The sequence below is a fragment of the Sapajus apella genome, unplaced genomic scaffold (assembly GCF_009761245.1).
Source record: "Sapajus apella isolate SASKATOON/1434 unplaced genomic scaffold, GSC_monkey_1.0 scaffold2, whole genome shotgun sequence".
NCBI classification, from domain to species: Eukaryota; Metazoa; Chordata; class Mammalia; order Primates; family Cebidae; genus Sapajus; species Sapajus apella.
In genome coordinates, this window is record NW_022436942.1 from 7,565,689 (window position 1) to 7,589,086 (window position 23,398).

The 23,398-nt window shown below is 35.7% G+C and overlaps 1 protein-coding gene and 1 pseudogene across 2 annotated transcripts in view; one reads left to right on the forward strand and one right to left on the reverse strand.

The window, feature by feature from the left end:
* PYROXD1 (pyridine nucleotide-disulphide oxidoreductase domain 1) overlaps window positions 1-23,398 on the reverse strand; it is a 32,081-nt gene that overhangs the window by 6,424 nt on the left and 2,259 nt on the right. The window contains exons 2-9 of one of the 2 annotated variants that reach the window (XM_032287717.1): window positions 22,639-22,719; window positions 17,789-17,908; window positions 13,675-13,803; window positions 11,648-11,721; window positions 7,887-8,047; window positions 7,071-7,171; window positions 1,064-1,193; window positions 100-212 (exon numbers count right to left, since the gene is read on the reverse strand). In XM_032287717.1, coding sequence (XP_032143608.1) covers window positions 100-212; window positions 1,064-1,193; window positions 7,071-7,171; window positions 7,887-8,047; window positions 11,648-11,721; window positions 13,675-13,803; window positions 17,789-17,908; window positions 22,639-22,719 — 909 coding nt within the window. Of the gene's footprint in view, window positions 1-99; window positions 213-1,063; window positions 1,194-7,070; window positions 7,172-7,886; window positions 8,048-11,647; window positions 11,722-13,674; window positions 13,804-15,130; window positions 15,219-17,788; window positions 17,909-22,638; window positions 22,720-23,398 lie in introns of those variants that run through there. The other variant, XM_032287721.1, reaches the window with a different exon arrangement.
* Window positions 15,165-15,547, forward strand: LOC116557934 (annotated as a pseudogene).

Sequence of the window (23,398 nt, forward strand, 5' to 3'; positions counted from 1 at the left end):
TTACAGTTGTATACTAAAATAATATTAATGTTTGAGAACAAGAGATCTTCACAAAAATACTTCAAAAATATTCATAGCTGGACAAAAATTTCACCTTACACTGTTACCATGGAGAAAAGGTTCTACATTTGGTGTAACTCCCGTAGCACTGACAATGAAATCGCAGCCATATATCTTTTCATTGGTCAATTCCACATACACAGGCCATATCTCTTAAAGAAAAAAAAGAAAAAAAGACTATTTTTAAATAGAACCACCACCACAGCAGTGTATTTGACTACAATGACTAGAAACAAAGAAAGACAGAAAAAGGAAGGCAAGAGATGACTTTGTAACACACTCCTCAGTTTTTTATGAGGCCTATTTGCTAAAGCAATTTTAATGCAATTAGCATCATCTCCTTTGGGTATAATTTTAAAACCATGGCATTTTAAATGCCTTTCCTTCAAATTTGGACACATAAATTTTGACAAAGTAAATTTAAATTGTTTCTAAATTATCTCTAAAAGTCCTTAGTAATACTTTATACTCTACTTAGTGTTTAGTTCAACTAGGTGTTTTCCCTCACTATTCATACTCAAACTCCCCTTTCCTATGGAAAAAATTCAAAGAATTTGGTTCAGTAGAATATTTCATATGCTAGTTAGCTGAGTGTATTTCTTCAAATTATGATACTTCTCAGAGGAGTTGTGGAATTGGAATTAGAAGAGCTGCATCTTAGTCCCAAAAATATACATTTTCAATCTGCTTGATTTGGGTGAAATCACATCACCTTTAGGAGCTTTAGGTTTTTGTTTCATTTTGATGTATAATCTATTCTCATTGTTGTTCAGAACACTAGGAGCTCTATGTAAGATGTAATGCCCTATACAATTTAATTTACTTGAAACAACAGATAGTGAAAATAAGTGACTTAATGCTATTAAATTATGGTTTTATTTTTACTTTTCATGTTTAAATTTTATATGGAAATCTGAAGTTATTTATAACATAACAGCAAGATTAAATTGCTTTGCTTTTAATTAAGTGGTTATATATGTTTTTTTCTTATTTCATTACTTGCCTGTATCAGTTGTAACTGACTTATGGTCTCCTGGAAAAGTGAAAGACTTTTTCTTCAAAATTCTAAACTCATCCTGAGAATAGATTTTCTTTACTTCACACATAGTTTCAATGTGAATCTTACGAGAAAACTAAAATTAAAAAAACACTGGTTAGCATAATACTTCCAGAAAGAATGACTTGGGTTACTAATGATGAAGAAAAAATTTGTAGAAACATATAGAAAACATAATTCTTATAATGTAAATGAAAACACATTGGGTGCCCTAAAAGAAATCTCTCTATGCACATGAACGGAGTGAACAGAAATTCATTCAGTCACCTAAAAGATTTGGTAGCTGCATTAGCAGACAGCACGGAGGGAACGCTTTTTAGCCTAGGCTTCATTGATAATTACAAGTGTATTCTTTAAAAATTACAATGGTTAGGCCGGGTGCGGTGGCTCACACCTATAATCCCAGGACTCTGGGAGGCTGAGGTGGGTGGATCACCTGAGGTCAGGAGTTTGAGACCAGCCTGACCAATATGGTGAAAACCCATCTCTAATAAAATTACAAAAATTAGCTGGGCCTGGTGGCGTGTACCTGTAGTCCCAGCTATTCAGGAGGCTGAGGCAGGAGAATTGCTTGATCCAGGGAGGCAGAGGTTGCAGTGAGCCGAGATCGCATCACTGCACTGCATCCTGGGCAACAGAGAGAGACTCTGTCTCAAAAAAAAAAATTACAATAGTTATGGACTATAAAAATTTATTCAGGGCAGATCTGTCGACTTATTTTTATATCACTGAGCATTAATAAAGTGCCAGGTAGGTAGTAAATACTCAATAAATGTTTATTGAATTAAACTGTTGAAGTTCTCAGTTTAAAAATGTAATTACTATTGGGATCTGAAGGTACAGAAAGAAGGGACTTTGCATAATTTTCATCACAAAAATTAGATACACCATGCAGCCAGCCTCACTCCCACCTGCCAAAAGTCGAAACCAATGCTTTAAAGAAATCACACACAGTAATGAAGGACTGCATGCATGCTTCTTACAACATTTAGATTTCACAGCCTTGTAACAACTATCAAAAAATCAGAATATCTAACAAAATGAGGAAAAGCAAATCATCTCCTTATCCAATTGGGATATTAAGTGTATATCTGTAATCCATCTAATAACTTGTAAGTTTACTGCATGCATCTAAAGTGACCTTTAAGAAAAGATTAAAAGAGGACAGGTGTATTCACTGTAGTCTGGGTATAGAGATCTCTATCCCTGGTCAGAGGATACAGGAAAAAACAAACTCAGTTTCTCCTACTATACTCTCACAACACAGAATACTTCTGTGACCAAATGTGTATGCAGGGGTTTTCTACACACTAAGCAAGCAATCAATTCTGCACAGGACACCATCTGGGTGTCCTCTAATTCAATTTAGTTCTGATGTTACTATCTACTTGGAGATAGCATCAGGTCCCATATGTTGAGGGATCAATTCCAGAAGACTGTCCTCCACTTCCAATACCAATTGTAAGCCCTGGGTGGTTTTACCAGTTGGTCTGACTAACCCATCTATAAATCAAGGGGCTCCCATGAGCCCCTTTCTTAGGTTCAATTAATTTAATTAGAATGTCTCACAGAATTCAGGGAAACTTACTTACATTTACTGTTTATTATCAAGGTTGTAACAAAGGAAAATGAAGAAATACATAGGGCAAAGCATATAAGAAGCGCCATGGAGCTTCTATGCCCTCTCCAGATATACCACCCTCTAGCAACTTCCACATGTTCAACTATCCGGAAGCTCTCCAAACCCAACCCTTTTGGGTTTTCATGGAAACTTCATTATGTAGGTGACTGATTAAATCACTGGCTGCTAGTGATTGGCTTAACCTTCAACCCCTTTCCCTTCCAGGAGGTTGGAAAGTCTAAACAGTTTAATCATGCCTTGGTCTTTCCTGTGACCAATCCCCATTCAGAAGCTACCTAGGGTTAGTCCCTAGCATAAAAAGGACACATCACTTCAGAGATGCCAAAAATTTTAGGAGTTGTGTGCCAGAAAACTGGGACAAAGACCAAATACAGGTACAATATTTTATTGTGCTTCACTTTATAGTGTTTTGCAGATAGTGTGTTTTTTTACAAATTAAAGGTTTGTGACAACCCAACATCAAGCAAGTCTCAGTGCCATTTTTCCAATAGCATGTGCTCACTTTGTGTCTCTGTCACATTTTGATAGTTCTTGCAATATTTCAAAGCTTTCATCATTATTAGACCTTTAAGTGATCTGTGATTAGTAATCTTAGATATACTATTAAGGGAAGGTGTTCTCTTCCAGGGTCCATAAGGGGGCGTAGTTTTAAGTGCAAAAATTTTCCAGTGCTATGCCATGCCCTTCTCCCATCTCTCTCCATCCAGGAGATTTAACGGTTTATGTTTAAATTTCACGAGCACAGGAAAAAAACTAAAAGTCAATCGCTCCAGCAAAAGTTCTAAAAAACTCCTTTCATTAGCCAGGGGTCTTAAAGAAAGTGGGGGTTCCTCCCAGGTTAAAAGTCCTCTTCTTCCACAGCCCTTGGGACTCCATGTTTGGGTTCCTGTCCACGAACACCCTCGTGCTTGTGGAAGCTGTTCTTCTCTATCCTAAATTTTTCCTCTGAAGTCCCCTTCAAACACTCTCTTGTGAAAGCCTGTCTTCCCCTCCTAAACTCCATCTCTCTCTATTCCCTTCCACTCAGAGTGGAAGCTGCTTTCCTCTCCTGGATTCTATCTTTCTGGATTCTATAACTCAGTGTGAGAGTTAGCTGTTTCTCTCTCTCCTTCTCCGTTTTTTTTCTCTCTCTCTAAATAAATCACTTTCTACAAACACTTTTAAGTCCGGCGTTTACTGTGCACTGCGCCGTGGTCCCCTCTGTCATTCTTGAGAGGGCAGAAAACCAAGAATCTGGAAAGACGTCCTCTCAGGGGAGCTAAGGGCACCCTGAACCCCTAAACCCCAATATTACACTATTGTAATTGAATGGGGGTATCATGAACCACACACATATAACACAGTGAACTTAATCGATAAATGTTCTGTGATCTGGCTACTCCCATCAACCAGCTGTTGTCCTGTCTCTCCCTCTCCTTGGGCCTCCTTATTCCTGGAGACACAATAATATTGAAGGCAGGGCAATCAGTTACTCTGTAGTGGCCTCTAAGTGTTCAAGTGAAAGTATCACACATCTCTCACTTTAAATCAAAAGCTAGAAATGATTACTAGGCTTATTGAGGAAGGCACATGGAAAGCCAGGCCTCCTGCACCAGTTGACCAAATTGTGAATGCAAAGGATATATTCTTGAAGTGACTTTAAAGTGCTATTCCAATGAACACATGAATGATTAGAAAGTGAAAGAGCATTATTGCTGATATGGAGAAAGTTTTAGTGGTGTGGAGAGATCAAACCACCCAAAACATTCCATTAAGCCAAGGCCTAATCCAGAGTAAGCCCCTAACTGTTTTCGATTCTGTAAAGGCTGAGAGAAGTGAGGAAGCTGCAGAAGAAAAGGCTGAAGCTAGTGGAGGTTGGTTCATGAGGTTTAAGGAAAGAAGCCATCTCTACAACAAAAAAATACAATTGATAATTGATGAATGTGGCTATACCAAACAGATTTTCAGTATACATGAAACAGCCTTCTAGTGGAAGATGCTATCTGGGACCTTCATAGTTATAGAGAAAAAGTCAATGCCTGGCTTCAAAGGACAGGCAGACTCTCCTGTTAAGGGATAATGTAATTGGTGACTTGAAGTTGAAGCCAATGCACATTTACCATTGTGAAAGTCCTAAGGCCCTTAAGAACTAACCTACATCTACCCGGCCTGTCCTCTATAAATAGAACAACAAAGCCTGGATGACAGCATGATATGACTTGGGTCTGCGTCTCAGCCCAAATGTCTTGTCAAATTGTAATCCCCAATGTTGGAAGTAAGGCCTGGTGAGAGATGTTTGGGTCATGGCGGCAGTTTCTAATGGTTTAGCACCATCCTCCTAGTGCTGTTCTCATGAAAGAGTTCTTATGAGATCTGGTTGTTTAAATATGTGTGGCACCAACCCCCTTCTTTCTCTTCCTACTGCTCCAGCCATGTAAGATGTGCGTACTTCCCCTTCCACCGTGACTGAAAGTTTACTGAGGCCGCCCCAGCGATGCTTCCTATACAGCCTGTAAAAAAACATGAGCCAATTAAACCTCTTTTCTTTATAAATGTTACCCACTCTCAGGTGTTTCTTTATAGTAGTGTGAAAATTGACTAATACACAGCACATCTGTTTACATGGTTTATTGAATATTTGAAGCCCACTGTTGAGACCTACTGCTCAGAAAAAAAATATTCCTTTCAAAATATTACACTCATTAACAAGGCTTTTGGTCACCCAAGAACTCAGAGAGAGATGCACAAGGAGATGAGTGTTGTTTTCATGCCTACTAATACAATATCCATTCTGCAGCCCATGGATCCAGGAGTCATTCTTAGTTTCAAGTCTTACTAAAGAAATGCATTTCATAAGGCTATAGCTGCCACAAATAGTGATACAGCTGATGGATCTGGGAGAAGTACACTGAAAACCTTCTGGAAAGAATTTGCCATTCTAGATGTTATTAAGAACATTCATGATTCAAGGGAAGAGATCAAAATATCAACATTAACAAGAGTTTGAAAGAAGTATATTCCAATCTTCATGGATGACTTCGAGAGGTTCAAGATTTCAATGGAGAAAGGCAGATGTGGTGGAAATCACAAAAGAACTATAGTTAGAAGTGAATCCTGAAGATGAGACTATATTGCTGTAATCTCATGATAAAACTTGAAAAGATGAGTTGTTTCTCATGGATGAGCAAAGAATGTAGTTATTTGAAATGGAGTTTACATCTGGTGAAGATGCTATGAGTATCATTGAAATGATAAAGGATTTAAAATATTACATAAACTTAGTTGGTAAAGCAGTAGCAGAGTTTGAAAGAACTAATTTTGAAAGAACTTCTACTATGGTTAAAATGCTAACAAAACAGCTTCGCATGCTACAGAGAAATCTTTCCTGAGAAGAAGAGTCAATTGATGGAGCAAACTTCATTGTTATTGATTGATTGCTTGATTGACTGATGGAGATGGAGTCTCCCTCTGTTGCCCAGGCTGGAGTGCAGTGGTGCAATCTTGGCTCACTGCAACTTCTGCCTCCTGGGTTCAAATGATTCTACTGCCTCAGCCTCCTGAGTAGCTTGGAGTACAGGCAGTGTGCCACCATGCACAGCTAATTTTTGTATTTTTAGTAGAGACAGGGTTTCACCATATTGGCCAGGCTGGCCTTGAACTCCTGACCTCGTGATCCACCCGCCTTGGCCTCCCAAAGTGCTGGAATTACAGGTGTGAGCCACCGCACCCAGCCCAAACGTCATTATTTTAAGAAATTGCTACAGTCACCCAAACCTTCAGCAAGCACCACGGTGATCAGTCATCAGCCACCAATACTGAGGCAAAACCTCCCACCAACAAAAAAATTATGATTTGCTAAAGGCTCAGATGATTTTTAGCATATTTAGCAATAACATATCTTTAAATATGCATTGTTTTTTCAGACATAATGCTAATGCACATTTAATAGACTGTAGTATGTTATAAACCTAACTTTTATATACACTGGGAAACTGAAAAATTTGTGTGGCTCACTTTATTGTGATATTTTATTTCCTGTGATGGTCAGGGACTGAACCTGCAATATCTTCAATGATGACTGTATATGTATAACAATATCACACCTCATGAGTTAAAACATAGGCTGAGATCCAGTCTTAAATGTTTTGACATTCAGTTTTCTTTGGTGGCTAAATGGACCAAGTGGATTGGAAGTCTTTTCCTAGCACTATGGATTTTAAGTAAAGTGACCTAGCAGTTCGTTGACCACCTATTTATAAGCGGTCTTTAATAAAAGGTTCAAGAATTTAAAATTACATTTATACATGTTCAATCACTATTATGAAGAGATACCTGTTTTGTTCCTTTAAGATTCAAGCCTTCATGCCAATCTGGTCCCAATGCACTGCCTACATTATCTGCTTTAGATTTGCTTCTGGCTTCCTTTTTCCTTCCTAAACAGATGAAATTAAATAATATAAAAATTACCAGGCAGAGAATTATGTTAGTGTTCAAGTTTTTATTTAGGCAATGTAATGATTCACATATATACATATATTACAGCATGACTAACCTATGTTATCTATAGTAATCATTTTAGTCATTATTTTAATATTTTTCTGATGTAGAGTTACAAATAGATAATCTTTCAATTGTGTGTTGAGTATAAGCACACTCTACTTATGTTTTGGATGTTACACCAGTTAATCTGAAAGATAAGAAACTTAGCCTTTGAATTTTAATAATTTTGTCAATTATTAGCACCTCCAAAATGAACAAAACTCTTGCTTAATTTTATAATCTAAAAGCTTTTTAAGCTATCAAACTTAAAAAATATGAAGTCTGTATTAGCTTTTCAACTCACTACATTTTTTACAAAACTACTTTAGGTGTTGCCCAAATGTAGCATCTGTTTGCAAAGATGCAGATGTGCTGAGTTATTCAATTTCATTTCAAATTTCTTAATTTTATATATAAAATACACATATATAAATATATATAAAATAGAAAATCTGAAAACTTCATGTAAAGATACATAAATATCCATATTACTATCTCCAAAATTTATTTTATTAAATTTTCTTATAGCCCTTTTCTATACTGTAAAAAAAAAAAAAAAAAAAAAAAAAAGGTTTGTATGAGAAGTAATGAGGTAGGTGCTACACTTACCCTCAGTTGTATATCTGGTTCTTTTATGTACAATTTTAGCCTCTGATTTTTCAGAAATGAGCTTTGAAGTCAAGAATTCAGCTGCTCCTGCATCGAAGAAAGTATTCCCTATAGCTTTATCTTTAATGGCCCAAATCACTTCACAGCCTTCAATTTCATATCTAAAAACAATACCAAAGTTACTAACAGTAATTTCTTTCTTTTTTTTTTTTTTTTTTTGAAAAGGGTTTTACTCTTGTTACCCAGGCTGGAGTGCAATGGCGCGATCTCGGCTCACTGCAACCTCCGCCTCCTGGGTTCAGGCAATTCTCCTGCCTCAGCCTCCTGAGTGGCTGGGATTACAGGCATGCGCCACCATGCCCAGCTAATTTTTGTATTTTTAGTAGAGACGGGGTTTCACCATGTTGACCAGGATGGTCTCGATCTCTTGACCTCGTGATCCACCCGCCTCGGCCTCCCAAAGTGCTGGGATTACAGGCGTGAGCCACCGCGCCCGGCCACTAACAGTAATTTCAAAAGTCTAAGTAAAAAATCTTTGCATTTGCAAATAACGATCTCCTGAAGCAAAATAAGGAACACATTTTTAAGGCAAATTGGGAAAGGCTGATTATAAAGAGCAATATAATATTCTTTAAAGATATTAAGAATTAAAAATAGAATAGTAAAAGAAGTAACTGAAACAGTTTACAAAGGTTCTGTAGAAAGAACCTTTAAGTGACAAATATATGTACTGAATATCAAGTAAAATTTCATTACAATGAACATCATTAGAAAATGTTCAACTTCTACAACATAGTTATTATATGAATGATCCCTAGGGCTCCCAGGGTCAAGCAGTGCTTTTTAAAAAATCTGTTACAGTATAATCTATAATGGATGGATAATACACAGCTATAATATTAAAATCAGTCACTTATTTGGTAAGAATGTTTTATATCTTCAAAGCACATCATGAAAGGGGACAGAAAATGGAGAGAACTCAGTTAGAAGCTGAAAATCTTAAGGATTAAGATTAAAGACCTTAGAGGAAAGAAGGAATGGACATGGTATATAGGCCACCTTCTATTAGTATTTACCACTAATACAAGGTAATGGGCAAGTGATATTTTATTCTAGGTTTAGATACTGATAAGTGGTTTGCCTAACAATATTCATTTCACAAAGTCCCTGAAATCCATTATAATTAAGGTGATCACATAATTTATCATCCAACCTGGGATACTATCTGCTATTAATAATCATTTTTTTGTACAACTGGTGGAAATGGGGACAATCCCAGACAAACAAGACATATGGCCATCCTAACTAACAGGATTTTATCTAAACTTGCAATACTATAAAATACTGTAATTAAAAAATTAAGGTATTAATTTCTCACATTTCTTTATGGTACAAAGTATTGCCATCTTTATTTCACAGATTGATATAATTCAAAAAGGAATTATAGAAAAAAAAGTTTAGTGCATCTGAATCCAGGTGACTTGATACTCATACTTTTTAACATACGGTGATAGGAGCTCCTTGCTTCATCTAATAAGTTTTTATTTTTCCAGTTCTCCTATGCCAGTAAACATTTAGTCACCAAATTTCAGATTATTGGGTAAACATTCTAGTTTATGTTACTCTGGTCATATAGCATTACTGACCAACGCAAAGTAGAATACACACTAATTTGGTAATAAAGTTTGTATGTCAGTTTACACACAGGCATACAGTTACGTAATCCTTTCTTTTTTTATAAACTGGAAATTTCTTTACATTACCATTTTTATATTTAAAGTAATATTAGAGTATAACACCTATCAGTGCAGTTTAACATAGAAGATGAAGTTATTACAAGTAACCACATGTAACTTCAGTATTTGCTCTACCTCCTAGGACACCCTCTAATCCTCTTTTACGAACTTGAATTATTCTCTTAGCAATATGCACAAGTTTGAAGATTATCATTACACACAGAGGGGAAATACTGCTTTTGTTTTTAAAATGACTCTACAAAAACAGACAATGAGGTATTACAGTTTTGTGAAGTTATGAAAAACAGTATGTGTTTGAAAAGGAAAGGATTAACTTATATTTAGAAAAAAGAAAACAGACCAGGCGCAGTGGCTCACACCTGTAATCCCAGCACTTTGGGAGGCCGAGGAGGGCAGATCACAAGGTCAGGAGTTTGAGACCAGCCTGATCAAAATAGCGAAACCTTGTCTCTACTGAAAATACAAAAATTAGCCGGGCGTCATGGCATGCTCCTGTAATCCCAGCTACTCAGGAGGCTGAGCCAGGAGAATTGCTTGAACCCAGGAGGCGGAGGCTGCAGTGAGCCGAGATCATGCCACTACACTCCAGCCTGGACAACAGAGTGAGACTCCATCTCAAAAAAAAAAAAGAGAGAAAGAAGAAAACAGATAACTGAGATAAATGTATAACAAAGAACACTAGTATTAGTTTCACTGAAATACAGGGTAGAAAGGGTATAGGTATGCCAAGTTTCATGACAGACAAAGACCTAATCATTCAGTGGACCTAACCTCAGAAAATAACATTATGGGGATCCATTTTTAATTACCAAAGAAGAGCTTACTAAATATAAAATTGAGTTTTATCCAATTATACAGTCTTCAATCTCCAACTTAAAATGAGGAATAGGATTATATGTTGTAAGACTCTAAACATTTTTTAACATAAAATTTTTACATGTAAATAATAACAGTCATAATAATAGTAAGTGATTCTTTGGTGATCGCTGATGGAGAACATCTGATATGTATATATTATACACAAGGATTTGAAGCCTCATTTAAAATAAATCTATACCTCTCCCATCTTGGCCACATTTTGGTTTTAACTCTTTCTCTTCATTTCTCTGTACAATGCCACAAACTTCATAATAACAATAATGACTGTTACCCATAGTACTTAGGCAATTTAAGAACACTTACAGGCTTCTACTGGGACAGATGGTCCTCTAAAAGAGAGGCAAAAACCTAGTCTGAGAGCTGGAATGAATGCAAGTGAGCAAAGATATGGCTTTAGCAGAGTCCTTATTTTAATTCAAATTTGTCCTCTTTATGGTTTAACCCCAATTTTATTGCCTGAAAAAGATCCAGACTATTTCAGGTCAATCATCTGCTAGAGGGTAAAATCATAAAGTGAATCAATCTTCTGCAGGCCATAATGGGATATTTCTCAATGGATTTTGAACTTGTAATGTCATCTTAAGATGAAAATGTTTCATATTAATTAATGTGTTCACATTCCCCAAGCTTCCAAAAACCAAGAGCTGAAGAAGCACATATCCTAAAACAGGAGTCATAAACATTTTGGGTTATATTGGCCAGACAGGTAACATAAATGAGTGAAGCAAGATCTACCATATAAGTAATAAAAAGTGGTGAAGGCTATCACTGGAAATCTCAAAAAGTGTAAATATTTAAATTATTTTAAAACACAGAATATACTTATAAAACACATTTATGGGCCAAATTTGGCCAGCCACCTTGAGACCTAAAGGATTCCCAAAACATTTTTATTTTATAATAAAATTTCTACAATTATGGATTCCACAAGAGCTAAAAAAAAAAAAAAAAAATCGTGGATTTTTCCGCTTGAAAACATATGAAAATTATATTTATCTTTGATTTTCGGAAAAAAAATCATTTCCTAGTCTGCTAACAATCACATGAATCACAAAGCAATTGCTAAATTTAAAAACAACCTATTTTAAAACAATTTAAATGTTATATTTAAAAATGTATACTTACGCTAACTCAAGTGCAATACCACCGTTCCCTATGATCATTATTCTTTTAGCTTTAGTAAGCTGTTTCTGAAATTCCTATATTAAAAAGAAAATAATGAGGTAATATTTTGTAATAGTGGGTAAGATCTGAAATAAGAGGCTTCAATGGTAATATTCTAAAAATGTAAATATTTTATTAAATTTATAAAGGAAAAAAGATGAAATCTCACTTTCCCACTCTACCAGGGTACATTCTCCCAATTAATATTACAAAAGTTCCCCTTTATGCTTAATCCCAAGCTGCCTTTATAGCTGTGCCTCTCCTGATTTTCCTTTCCTTTTAGGTCATTACATTTAAAGTACTTCAGAATTTCAGCAGGAGGCAGTATTAACTTACCACATTCCCAACTATTTGACCAAATCAATTATTCTTTCTTTTCACCTAGACACTCAGTTTCCCCAGAGTTACTCAACACTTAAAACTTTTAGGAATGAGAAGCTCAGCAGCATAGTGGTTAAGAGCAGACTCTGGAAGCACTGGCTTAAGCAATTACTAACTGAATAACTTTGGGCAAGTTGCTTACCCCATCTGCACCTCAGGTCCTTCAACTAGAAGTGGAAATGATAAGTGACTATATATACTGATGTTTCTGTAAGGATTATGTGAAATGATACAAACAAAACTGGTAGGAGTAGCAGGCACACAATAATGTCAAACTTTTACTGAAAAAAATGTTATTAACATTCTAAGACAGCTAAATTGATGCCTCCACCCCCAAGAAAAAAGGTCACAATGAGCTTGGAGAAGCCAATGGTAATTCTTCAGGCACTTTGAAAAGTATAGAATAGTCTCCTTGCTTCAGAATGACATCTGAACAGAAAAATTCCCCCTGCTACTAAGTTTCTATTAAATGTCTATTAAATTTATCTCCAAGCTTATAATATTCACTGAAGTTGACTTTTTAAAAATTCTCCAAAAAAAAAAAAACAAAAAAAAAACCAGCCAGTTTATTTTAGTTTGTCCTTCTTTGAAGATACTGCAATTTAAGAAAGATCTGTAAGAGCACTGGACCTAGAGGTGAAAAGCACAAGCTTAAATTGTGGATCTGATAAACTTAATATCTAAATTAGTATAGATACATACTTAATCTCTCAACCTCAGTTTCCTATTTGTAAAGTGGGAGTAATACTCGTCACACAGGATTATCATGAGGATTCAATGAGTTCATGTGTGTAGAAGACCTAGCTGAAACATTTATGAGCTCAATCTCTGATAATATGAACTTAAATTGTTTACAAGAAGATAATCAAGTTCATTTAATTTCCTCTAAATTCCTAATTATTTAATTAAGAGGCTGAAAGAAAACATTATTAATTTTTCAGAATATAAAATATTATACTGATGCAAAATCATCATGTCATGAGACAGAACAACAAGCTTGAGGTTAGACACAAAATTGTGAAACCAGGAAGAGCTTCTTGGCAATAAGCGTTAATAAGCCCTGAATTAAATTTCCAAAAGAAATTATATAATGTTCCAAATACAGAAGATTCACCTTATTGAGATAGTTTACCTAGGGCAGAATAATAAGTGACTTTTTCTGTTCTATGATTCTATCATGATTTTGTACCACAAAGATCTTTTGAATACTGTTTTTTTTTTTTGGCTGGAGAATAAGATCAGTAAATTTTGAATATGCTTTACCTTTTTGGAAAAAAATTGTTACATTATTTAGGTGGCATATCACATATTCCCAAAGCAGAGTAATGAATGTGTGTGTAATGTAAGTTTTAATATTCAGCACAGTCATTATATCTGGGATATCTCACACTGATAACACATCAGCATGAACTTAAAAACAAAAAATTATATCGACTAAAAATAAAATAATTGACAGGAATAAAACATAACCCCTCTGAGGTTTATTGGTCATGAAACAAAAATTTCCCTTCTGCCTCATTATAGTTTAGGACCTGTAAGTGGAACACATTAATTCGAATGTAGAAAGTCGTTTATTTTCCTTCTCATGGCCCAACCCAAAATGTTACCTGAGCACTGTCTGTATCACGGATTCCTAATACATAAGGATTTCCTTCACATATCAACTTTGGTTTAGCTCCAGCACACAGACAGAGTTTCTTATAGATATGCTGATTGTCATCTTCTGTTATAATGCACTGTAAATACATCAAACAATGAAAAAAAAGGGACACATAATCAACATAGATACAATTCACTTGAAATTAAAAATTCAATAAGGCAAACACAAAACATAATTTATTAAGGTTCTTCATGGTGGCATTCAATCCTTGTTACAGCAATTACAAAACTAAGCATGAGAATACATTCTCTAATCCAGTTATTCTTAATCATTTTAAGCTCATGAACCATTTTGAGAATCTTTTGGAAACTAGTCTTTCTCCCCTTGAATAAAAAGGTACATTCATACAAAGTTTTGAATTAAACTTCAGGAATCCATGTTTGTTGAAAAGGTAGCTGATCCCAGGTTAAAAACAAATTTCAAGAAATTTTAAAATTAAGCATTCTCATTATACCTGTGACCGGCCTTGAAGATTTCTGATCTCAAGGGAATTTACTGTAATAAGACCTAGTAATTCTAATCATATCATACCTTCCTATCTATTATGAGTACAGAAAAGCAGTGTGTGGTACAAGAAATTACAGTATGTCTTCTTAATCTAAAAAGACTAGAAGTCCTAAAAAAAAAACCAACCAGTATTTATATTCTTAAGTACAAATAATGACTTTACTAGCAAACCAAATGTTTTGGGGGTATATCTTACTATAAGTAAAAAAAATGTTAATCTTTAATCATAGCATGTATTGGCTTTAAATTTATATTAATTTTCAATATCATAAATGGGTCTAAAAGTACATATCAGAGATCTATTGCTTTTGTTCCTTAATAATGAGTGAAAAACTACATATAAATAGTAGCTTTTAGAAAACATTTAAACATAAATGCATGCTACTATGAGAGATGCTCAACTTTGTTCGAATGATTTAGGGGGGTTAATGTTTGTGCCAAGTATTTGATTTATAAACCCTGGCAAATTGTATCATAGCACTTAATACCCAATGAGACATTTATAACCCAAATTAACTTTTCGGTTGCATAACAAAGACATAAAATCAGTAATCCAGCATAGCATAATCTATATAGAAATTTTATACATTTCTTTCAGATAATCTCATTAGAATTTTATCTGACAAGAAAAACCTTAATGACAGGTACTGACTAAACTTAAAAAATAATTTGCATTTAGCTGCTGATTGCCGTCTTCCATTAGAATGCACTGTATTAATTCCATTAAATACATCAAACAATGAAAGAAAACAGCACAACACAAAACCTCTTTTCATTAGCTACTGCTAAATTTTTGGCAGGAGACGTGAAAGTAAAACGTACTATCTCTAATTCACTAAAAAATGTAAAGGACACTTTGTCCAGACAGAGGCGAGTGACACACTCTGCATCCTCACCTCACCAGGATACTGAAGTTCCTGGGGAAGCAAAGCAGAATTTCATAAGAACAAAATGGATGGAGAGGAGAAAACCTATAGTGGCTGTGAAGGCCCTGATGCCATGTATATCAAATTGATATCACCTGCTGACCATGAATTTACTGTAAAAAGAGAACATGCATTAATATCAGTTCATATTGAGTAATAAAAGTCAATATGATAAAAGTTATATTGAGTGGTCCAGATCAATTTGCTGACAATGAAACCAATGAGGTCAATTTTGGAGAGATATTTTCATATGTGCTATCAAAAGTATGCATGTATTTTACATACAAGGTTTGCTACACTAACAGCTCCACTGAGATTCCCAAATTCCCAACTGCACCTGAAATTGCACTAGAACTACTGATGACTGCAAACTTCCTTGAGTGTTAAATAAAAGAAATTATAATAAACTGTTAAAAAAATGCAAAGGACAATGGATAATAGAAGGCAGACATGCACTGCATGTGAGATAGTTTTCAAATGGTAATAGGAGGCACTCTGTTTTATTCAAATGCCCTAACATACAAATTCCTTCATAATCCATTTCATATATTTGAAAGCCCACCTTAACTTACAAAACAAATTGACAAAGATATTACTTGGAATATGTAATACTGCTATAAGTATTAGGAACTCATCAAATAATAGTTTCTAGTTTGGGGATTCAGACATTTTACTTTTTCCTAATAAAACGCAGTACTTTTACTTATTTTTTTTTCTCAAATTACTTGTGTTTCAAATGTGGTATATATGTTTTATCCCTAAAGGAGATAAAACACATCTCTGTGAGTTAGAATTTATAAATTAGGACTGCCTTATAGAAGCAACTACAAACCTACTTCTCAACCTACCTAAAGTTCATCTGATGATACTATAAATCATCTAACAACATCCTTTCCTGAGACTGCCTTCTTCATTCTCATGTAAGGGGTTATTGAGTCCTGCTGAATTTATAGCAGAAATCAGTCAAATCTGGCATACTTTTTACAACTACATTGTCCCTGTCTCAGTTCAGGCCCTATATCATTTTTTTAAATCAACTTTTTAAAATGTATTATTATTATTATTATTTTTTTTTTGAGACAGAGTTTCACTCATGTTACCCAGGCTGGAGTGCAATGGCGCGTTCTCGGCTCACCGCAACCTCCACCTCCTGGGTTCAGGCAATTCTCCTGCCTCAGCCTCCTGAGTAGCTGGGATTACAGGCACGCGCCACCATGCCCAGCTAATTTTTTGTATTTTTAGTAGAGATGGGGTTTCACCATGTTGACCAGGATGGTCTCGATCCCTTGACCTCGTGATCCACCCGCCTCGGCCTCCCAAAGTGCTGGGATTACAGGCGTGAGCCACCGCGCCCGGCCTATTATTATTCTTTTTGAGACAGGGTCTTACTCTGTTGCCCAGGCTGGAGTGCAGTGGCAAAATCACAGCTACATGTAGCCTTGAACTCCCACGCTCAGGTGATCTTCCCACCTCAGCCTCCCAAGTAGCTGGGACTACAAGTGCATGCCACCAAGCCTGGTTAAATTTGTACTTTTTTTTTTTGTAGAGATGAGATTTTGCTATGTTGTCCTACTTTGTTCAAATGATTTAGGGGTTGTTTGTGCCAAGTGTTTGATTTACAAACCTTGGCAAATTGTATCATAGCACTTAATACCCAATGACACATTTATAACCCAAATTATAGCCTAGGCTAGTGTCGAACTTCTAGGCTAAGGTAATCTGCCTGCCTTGGCCCCCCCAAAGTGCTAGGATTACAGGTGTGAGCCTGTACATAATTTCCTGACCCTTTACGTAATTTTCGACCATCATATCCACCTTCTAATTTGGTTGTTGGCTACCAGCCACTTGTTCTACCTCAGTTTATTTCCAACACTGCTATCAGATGTATCTTCCTTAAAAAAAGATCAATTTTATCATTGATGCCCCCCTCTTAAAATCACCTTACAATTTCTCCCAAATATAAAACAAAAATAGTATGACATGAAAAACCCTTCAGGATCTTACTTACTTATCTTCTAGCCTTGATTGCCAATCTCCTTTACTTAACCATATCCTAATTCCCTTGACATTTCTATTCTTCATATTACTTTTCCTTTCTTTGGGTCACTGAACATTCAATCTCCTCTTCCTGGAATGCCCCTTTCCACCTGGGGAACTTAATTTACTCATCTGTTAATACCTAGCTCATTTTACTCTCTCTGTAAAGTCTTCCTAAATCCCTGATATCAGAGCTTTGATAGTATTTCAGTGACTGTATTTTTTACATGTCAATATAATTATAGTATGCACGTTCATATTCCCTCTGACATGGACAGTTACTAGGAGCAGACACATCATATTACCCCTACTGTATCCTGGCACCTAATGTAGTACCCAGAACACAGTGGACACTTTATAAACATTAATGTAATTTGAAATGTGAAGACTAAAATCCCAAATCTAATTATATAGTTCCAGTAAACTTACAAAATCTGTATTTTTTCTTTAATACTGGAAATCAATGTCACTAACCTTTGCATGTTAAAAACTTAAATAGTGCTGGTGGTAGAGCTGGAGTGAAAAGAAGGCAGGCAAAACCTCATCAAGATTCAACAATGAAAAATGTCATTAAGAAAACAATTGTCTTACGTGGTCTTCACTCTTCAGTTGCTTAACTCCAGATTCTATAACCTTAATGTTGGGAAAGCGATGTTCTAACATGGTACTTGATTGTTCTTCAACATCAAATTCTTCCAATATTTTAGAAATCTGTATAGATCAAAGAGATTAAAAATGCATATTTTTTAAAAGCATTTTCTTTCAAGAATCTTAAATAATAAAAATACTTTGCTTTTATACACCATTTAGTGTTTATAGTTAGCCACCTGCACTATATAGAGTGGAAAGAGGACTAGAATCAGCATTTAGAGACTTAAACATTTGCTGGACTGCTCCTGGGCAAGGCAGGTGTTACAAGCCATAGATTCCTGGCTTATAAAATAAGAACTGACCTGTAAAATGAGGGATAACACCACTTACATTTCTACAGTTTAACCAAACCACTTACTTATTTCCTTAACCTTCAGGCTTTCTCTCTCCATTTACTAGCTAACCTTATGGTGATCGAGGCTGTGCACTTTTCTTTCCTGTTCTATAAAACCAGTAGTATTCTTCTAGACTCATTTCCTTTCTGTACAGCTAAAGTTTAATTGTGAATCCTTTAATCTTTTCCCCAAATCCTTTACTTCCTTGCTTTCTTATCCTGACCCGTTAACCTGAAAACCCCCAACCCTATACCACCTGCTTTCTCTAGTCCTAAACCCAGTTTGCTGCAGGAAGATCAGACAACCTTGCATGTTGATATTCAATCTCAGCTGCTCCTTAAACACTGCATGGAAATCTTACTGTATGGCCCTGAACAGTTTTCAAACCTTTTGGTCTCATGTCCCCTTTACATTCTTACAAATTATTTAAGAACCTACTTCTAGGGTTATTTAAGGATCATATGTTTGAAACCTTTAGAAGACTATTTGGTGCATGGTAAGCACTTAACAAATGCGAATTAGTAGTAATCTTTTTTCTCCTTTAAAAATTATACAAGTCATGAATCATACTCTTTGTAACACTAAACAAACAATACACAATAGAGAGTAAATGTTAAAGTCTCTCTTTATCACTCTCCAAATCTCATCCCTAATCCCTCAGGATAAGCACTCATGACTTTTTGGTGTTACGTTCTTTACTTTGAATCTCTGTATGTTATGTGCCTAGCACACTGGTTAATATATAATATAGGTGCTCAATAAATCATAAAGATGATGCCATTTCCTACTGCTGTGCACAGAATACCTGATATTTGTATGTTTGTTATTGGCACATTTAAGCTCACAACCCTGTGAAACAAGGAAAGTATTAACCTAATACTACAGGTGAAGCAACTTACACAGATCTTCCAGGGCTACCCAACCAGTAAATAAGAGTCAGGCCTAGAAACCAAGTTTGTTCCTTCTATTGTACATAACTTACAAAACTGGCAAAAACTGAATTCAAGTCTCACAACTCTTGGGTTACTATACTAAATCAGGTCATCTAGAAATATAAATATGAAACCCAGCTATACATCTTTCTCTTATATATGTATTCTTAGCCTGTCATTAAACACGTACTTTTACCTTTTAATGATTAATAGCTATAATTTTTCCTCTGTTTCTCCCAAACCCCATAACTCCTTGGGTATACCTAAGTACTAAGATATCATATGTATCTTTACATATAAGAGGTTTAGGTTATAAAGGGGCAACATGGTATGTGCCACTAAATTACCCTTGGTCTTAGGGGTTTACAACATGAAAAAGTTATATTCCATTATCAGGATATTAGAAGAAACGCTGTATTAAATGAAGGGTTATGGTAGTAGTCTTCACTGAAGGGTGGGAAGAAAGATCAGAATGTATGTTTTTCACCATTTCAGAAATTTTATTTGGCACAGGCTTTGTTACATTAATTGTAGTTCTGTAGCTCATGCATATAACTCCGTAGTATACATATATTGGGATGTCAGGGCAAAACTCTTTAACAGTTGAGCTACAGATCAAAAAAGTTTGGAGATGGCTTTTCTATGATACTATGACCCAACTGTTCTTATACTCCAATTATAATGCGGATACAAATTAATGGGATACCAAGTGTCCAGAGATGCTTATTAAATGTCTGAAAAACTAATTATGTGTATGTATAAACTTGGCTTGGAAGCATTTTTCTGATTTGTAAACACACATACATATCCTATCCATATTTATAATAAATATATACATGTATATTTGTACCTATTTTAGATTTGCAGAGCATCTTTCCTGAAAAAATTTTTATTGGCAACTTTCCCAAAAGTAATTCTAAGTAGAAGGAAAAAAGAGAAAAAGAATAGAAGACTAAAAATTCAGTATCATTCTGGGAGCTTTTGGTATTCAATCTGAATAATTCTCAATTAGAGCTTTTTAAAAATGACTGTCAAAAGAATCTTTGTAATCTTAAACAATTAAAACACTCCAGAATGCACAGAGGTGTTGCCATCAAGATGGCTAAGTAGGAAATACCAGCCTTCATTCCTCCATAAAAAAACAAGTATAGACAACTATTTACAAGCCAAAGTGGCCCAAAGAGGGCTCAAGGGCCCATTAAGCAATCTGTAGCAACATAGTAGAGCAAAAAAATTAGGACTACCCACATAAAAAGAATAATGACCTTGGCATGCTTGAGAAACCAGGAGATGGCTAGGAACAAAGAAAGGCTATCAGTATCAGCCACATGGTGGGGACCGCCGTGGTCCACGGTGGCCTGCACTGCAAAGAAAACTGGCATCTCTTGCTTCTGTGAGTGAACCAACAACCATTCTTGACACGGAACCCCAGAGAGGGAGACATGGCAGCACATCCTGTCTCTACAAAGAAGTGGTCAATGTCAAGATGCTTTGGAAAAGGAGTCACTTCATCTCTCAAACCCATGAGTGCCCCAACCCGAGAGTCATGGTCATTCTGAGAATGCCCACACCTCAGACCCAGGTTCTATGGCCTGCACTGGGCCCACCTATATCTCAGACACCAGAGCCATCACCATTGTAAGCTAGTTTGCACTTTGGGCCCTACAACCAAGCCTCATTGCACATGTCTGCAATCCAGTTACTGGCTCAGCTGCCACTGAAAGCTAGGCCCTGCCCTGACACTGAAATTGCTATAACTCTGAGCATACCTGTATTCCCATTCTTGGTTTCCCTGGCTGCTTCACAAGCATTCTCATCTCACATTCTCTTGTCAATACAGCAGTATGGTGCCTGTACCCTAGGCATCAATGTCATTACTGTCCCAGATCCCAGAGCTTTAGTTCTTCCATGTGTGCCTGTATTTTGGGCCTCAGCTCTATCACTGCTCCTTAGGCACCACTTATCAGACACTAGTGCTGCCGCCACTGTAACTGAACCCAGAAGGCAGACCCAGTGCCAATAGGGATCCCCTAAGCCACAACTTCCTTTGTGGGAGAAAAAAAGATTGGGAGGCTCTTAGCAGCCATAGACATTGAAAACCCAACAACCCCCATTACCACTGCAGATATCCAGAGTTGGATGCTGAGGATCCCTGCAATCTTCAATAATGATTAACTCAGCTGACAGAGCTGCATAGACTGTAAAGTGGGCACCCTCACTGGTGCCAGAACTTCTGCATCTCATCCAGCAAGCAGCCCTCCCCATAGGGGAAGGTCTTTCCACAGCAAAACTAGCCCATACTTCTGAAAACAGCAAGTGTGTCATCAAATGTGCAAACATCAACATATGGCAAAAAGACAAACGATAAACCAAGAAGACACACCACCAAAAGAACAAAAAGAAATGTCAGAACTGCCTGACAAAGAATTCAAAATAATTGTTTAAAGAAGCTGAAGGAACTTTAAGAAGTTATAAACAATTCCATTAATCAGGAAAACAATAAGCAACTGAAACAAAAAATTTAAAAAGAGAAGTTATTTTAAAAAAACACAAAAACGCAATGAATGAAACAAAAAAATGCAACATACTATGTCAATAAGAGAACTGATCACACAGAAGAAAAAAATCTGTGAATCTCAAGAAAGATTATTTGAAAATATACAGTCAGAAGGGAAGAAGAAAAAAGAATGAAAAAGAATGTAGAAATACGGAATTTAAAGGATGGCATCAAAGGAGCAAATCTTTGAGTTATAGGAGTTATAGAAGGAGAAGAGGAAGACAAAGGAGTAGAAAGTGTATTTAAAGAAATAACAATAGAAAACTTTCCAAATCTGGAGAAAGGCATAAATATCCAGGAACCAAAAGGTCAAAAGTCTCTAATCAGATTCAATCCAAATAAGGCACCAAGACATATTATAATTAAACTATCAAAAATCAAAAACACGAAGAGGATCATTAAAGCAGAAAGAGGAAAAAAAGCAAATCACAATAAGGGAGATTCCAAAAGGCTAACAGCAGATTTCTCAGGAGAAACCTTATAGGCCAGAACAAAATGAAATAATGACATGATTTGAATTTCTGTCCCTGCCAAATCTCATGTTGAAATGTAATCCCCAGTGTTGGAGGCGGGAGGTGGTAAAATCATGGGAGCAAATCCCTCATGGCCTTGATGGCTGTCCTCAAGATGGTGAGTTCTTGTGAGATTTGGTTGTTTACACTTGTACGGCACCTCTCCTCACACTCATGGTGGCTGGAGTTAATAACAATATATTGTGTTTGCAAGTTGCTAGGAGAAAAGATTTTAAGTGTTCTTATCACAAACAAATTATAAATATGTGAAATAATGCATAAATTAAATAGCTTGATTTAGCCATTCCACAATGTATACATATATCAAAACATCATGATGAACAGCACATAATTTTACTTGGCATTTAAAAAAAATACACAATTACCCTAACTACTATGCAAGCTATTGCAATTTTTTCAAATTAATAGTAAGAAGTTATACAAAGGTTCTTACCTGCTTGAAATTTGTAACTGCTTTAATAACAGGAGAAGCTGTTACCAAGAGAATATCTTCTGATGGAAAGTGCGTAGCCAACTTATTTTTAAAAAGAAAGAAAACATTAGGACAAATTACTTAAGTATTAGTATACATGGTTTGGGGGTGAGGATAATGCAATTTTAATACAGTAATTAATCTAGAAAATTAAAAACCCATTGTTCCTCATCGCAGTCTCCATTATCCTTATCTATGGGGCAATGGTGAATAATGTTAAACTCTGATATTGATAAAATACTACATTTACACTAACCACTAACAAAGATCTCCTGAGCAAGAAAAGTGATATAAGGAAATATCCTTTATTTATTCAACTATTTTGTATACCAATTTAGAGTTATAATACAGAGGATAAGAATAAACTATCTTCCTAATTAACAGTTAAGCCAACTTCTATTTATCTTAAAATAGTATTTCCTTTGTCTTCAATGGAATGACATTAAAGCAAACCCTTAAACACTTAGAATCTTGGTCTGACTTTCCCCAAGTGCTTTGGCACTCCTATTCTGCCTCTTCCAGTCAGTACATATTGTGGCATGATAAAGGCATTTTAATAATAACTTCAACAAAATTTAGACGTATAACTTTATAGGTTAATATTTCATTATTTTTCTCTAGCTACAACCTCTGTCTTCACTCTGTACCTGAAAGCATTTTCCTATCTCAAAGTCTGGTTCTTCGCACCACCATCCTCAATAATCTGGCTTCTATTCCTACT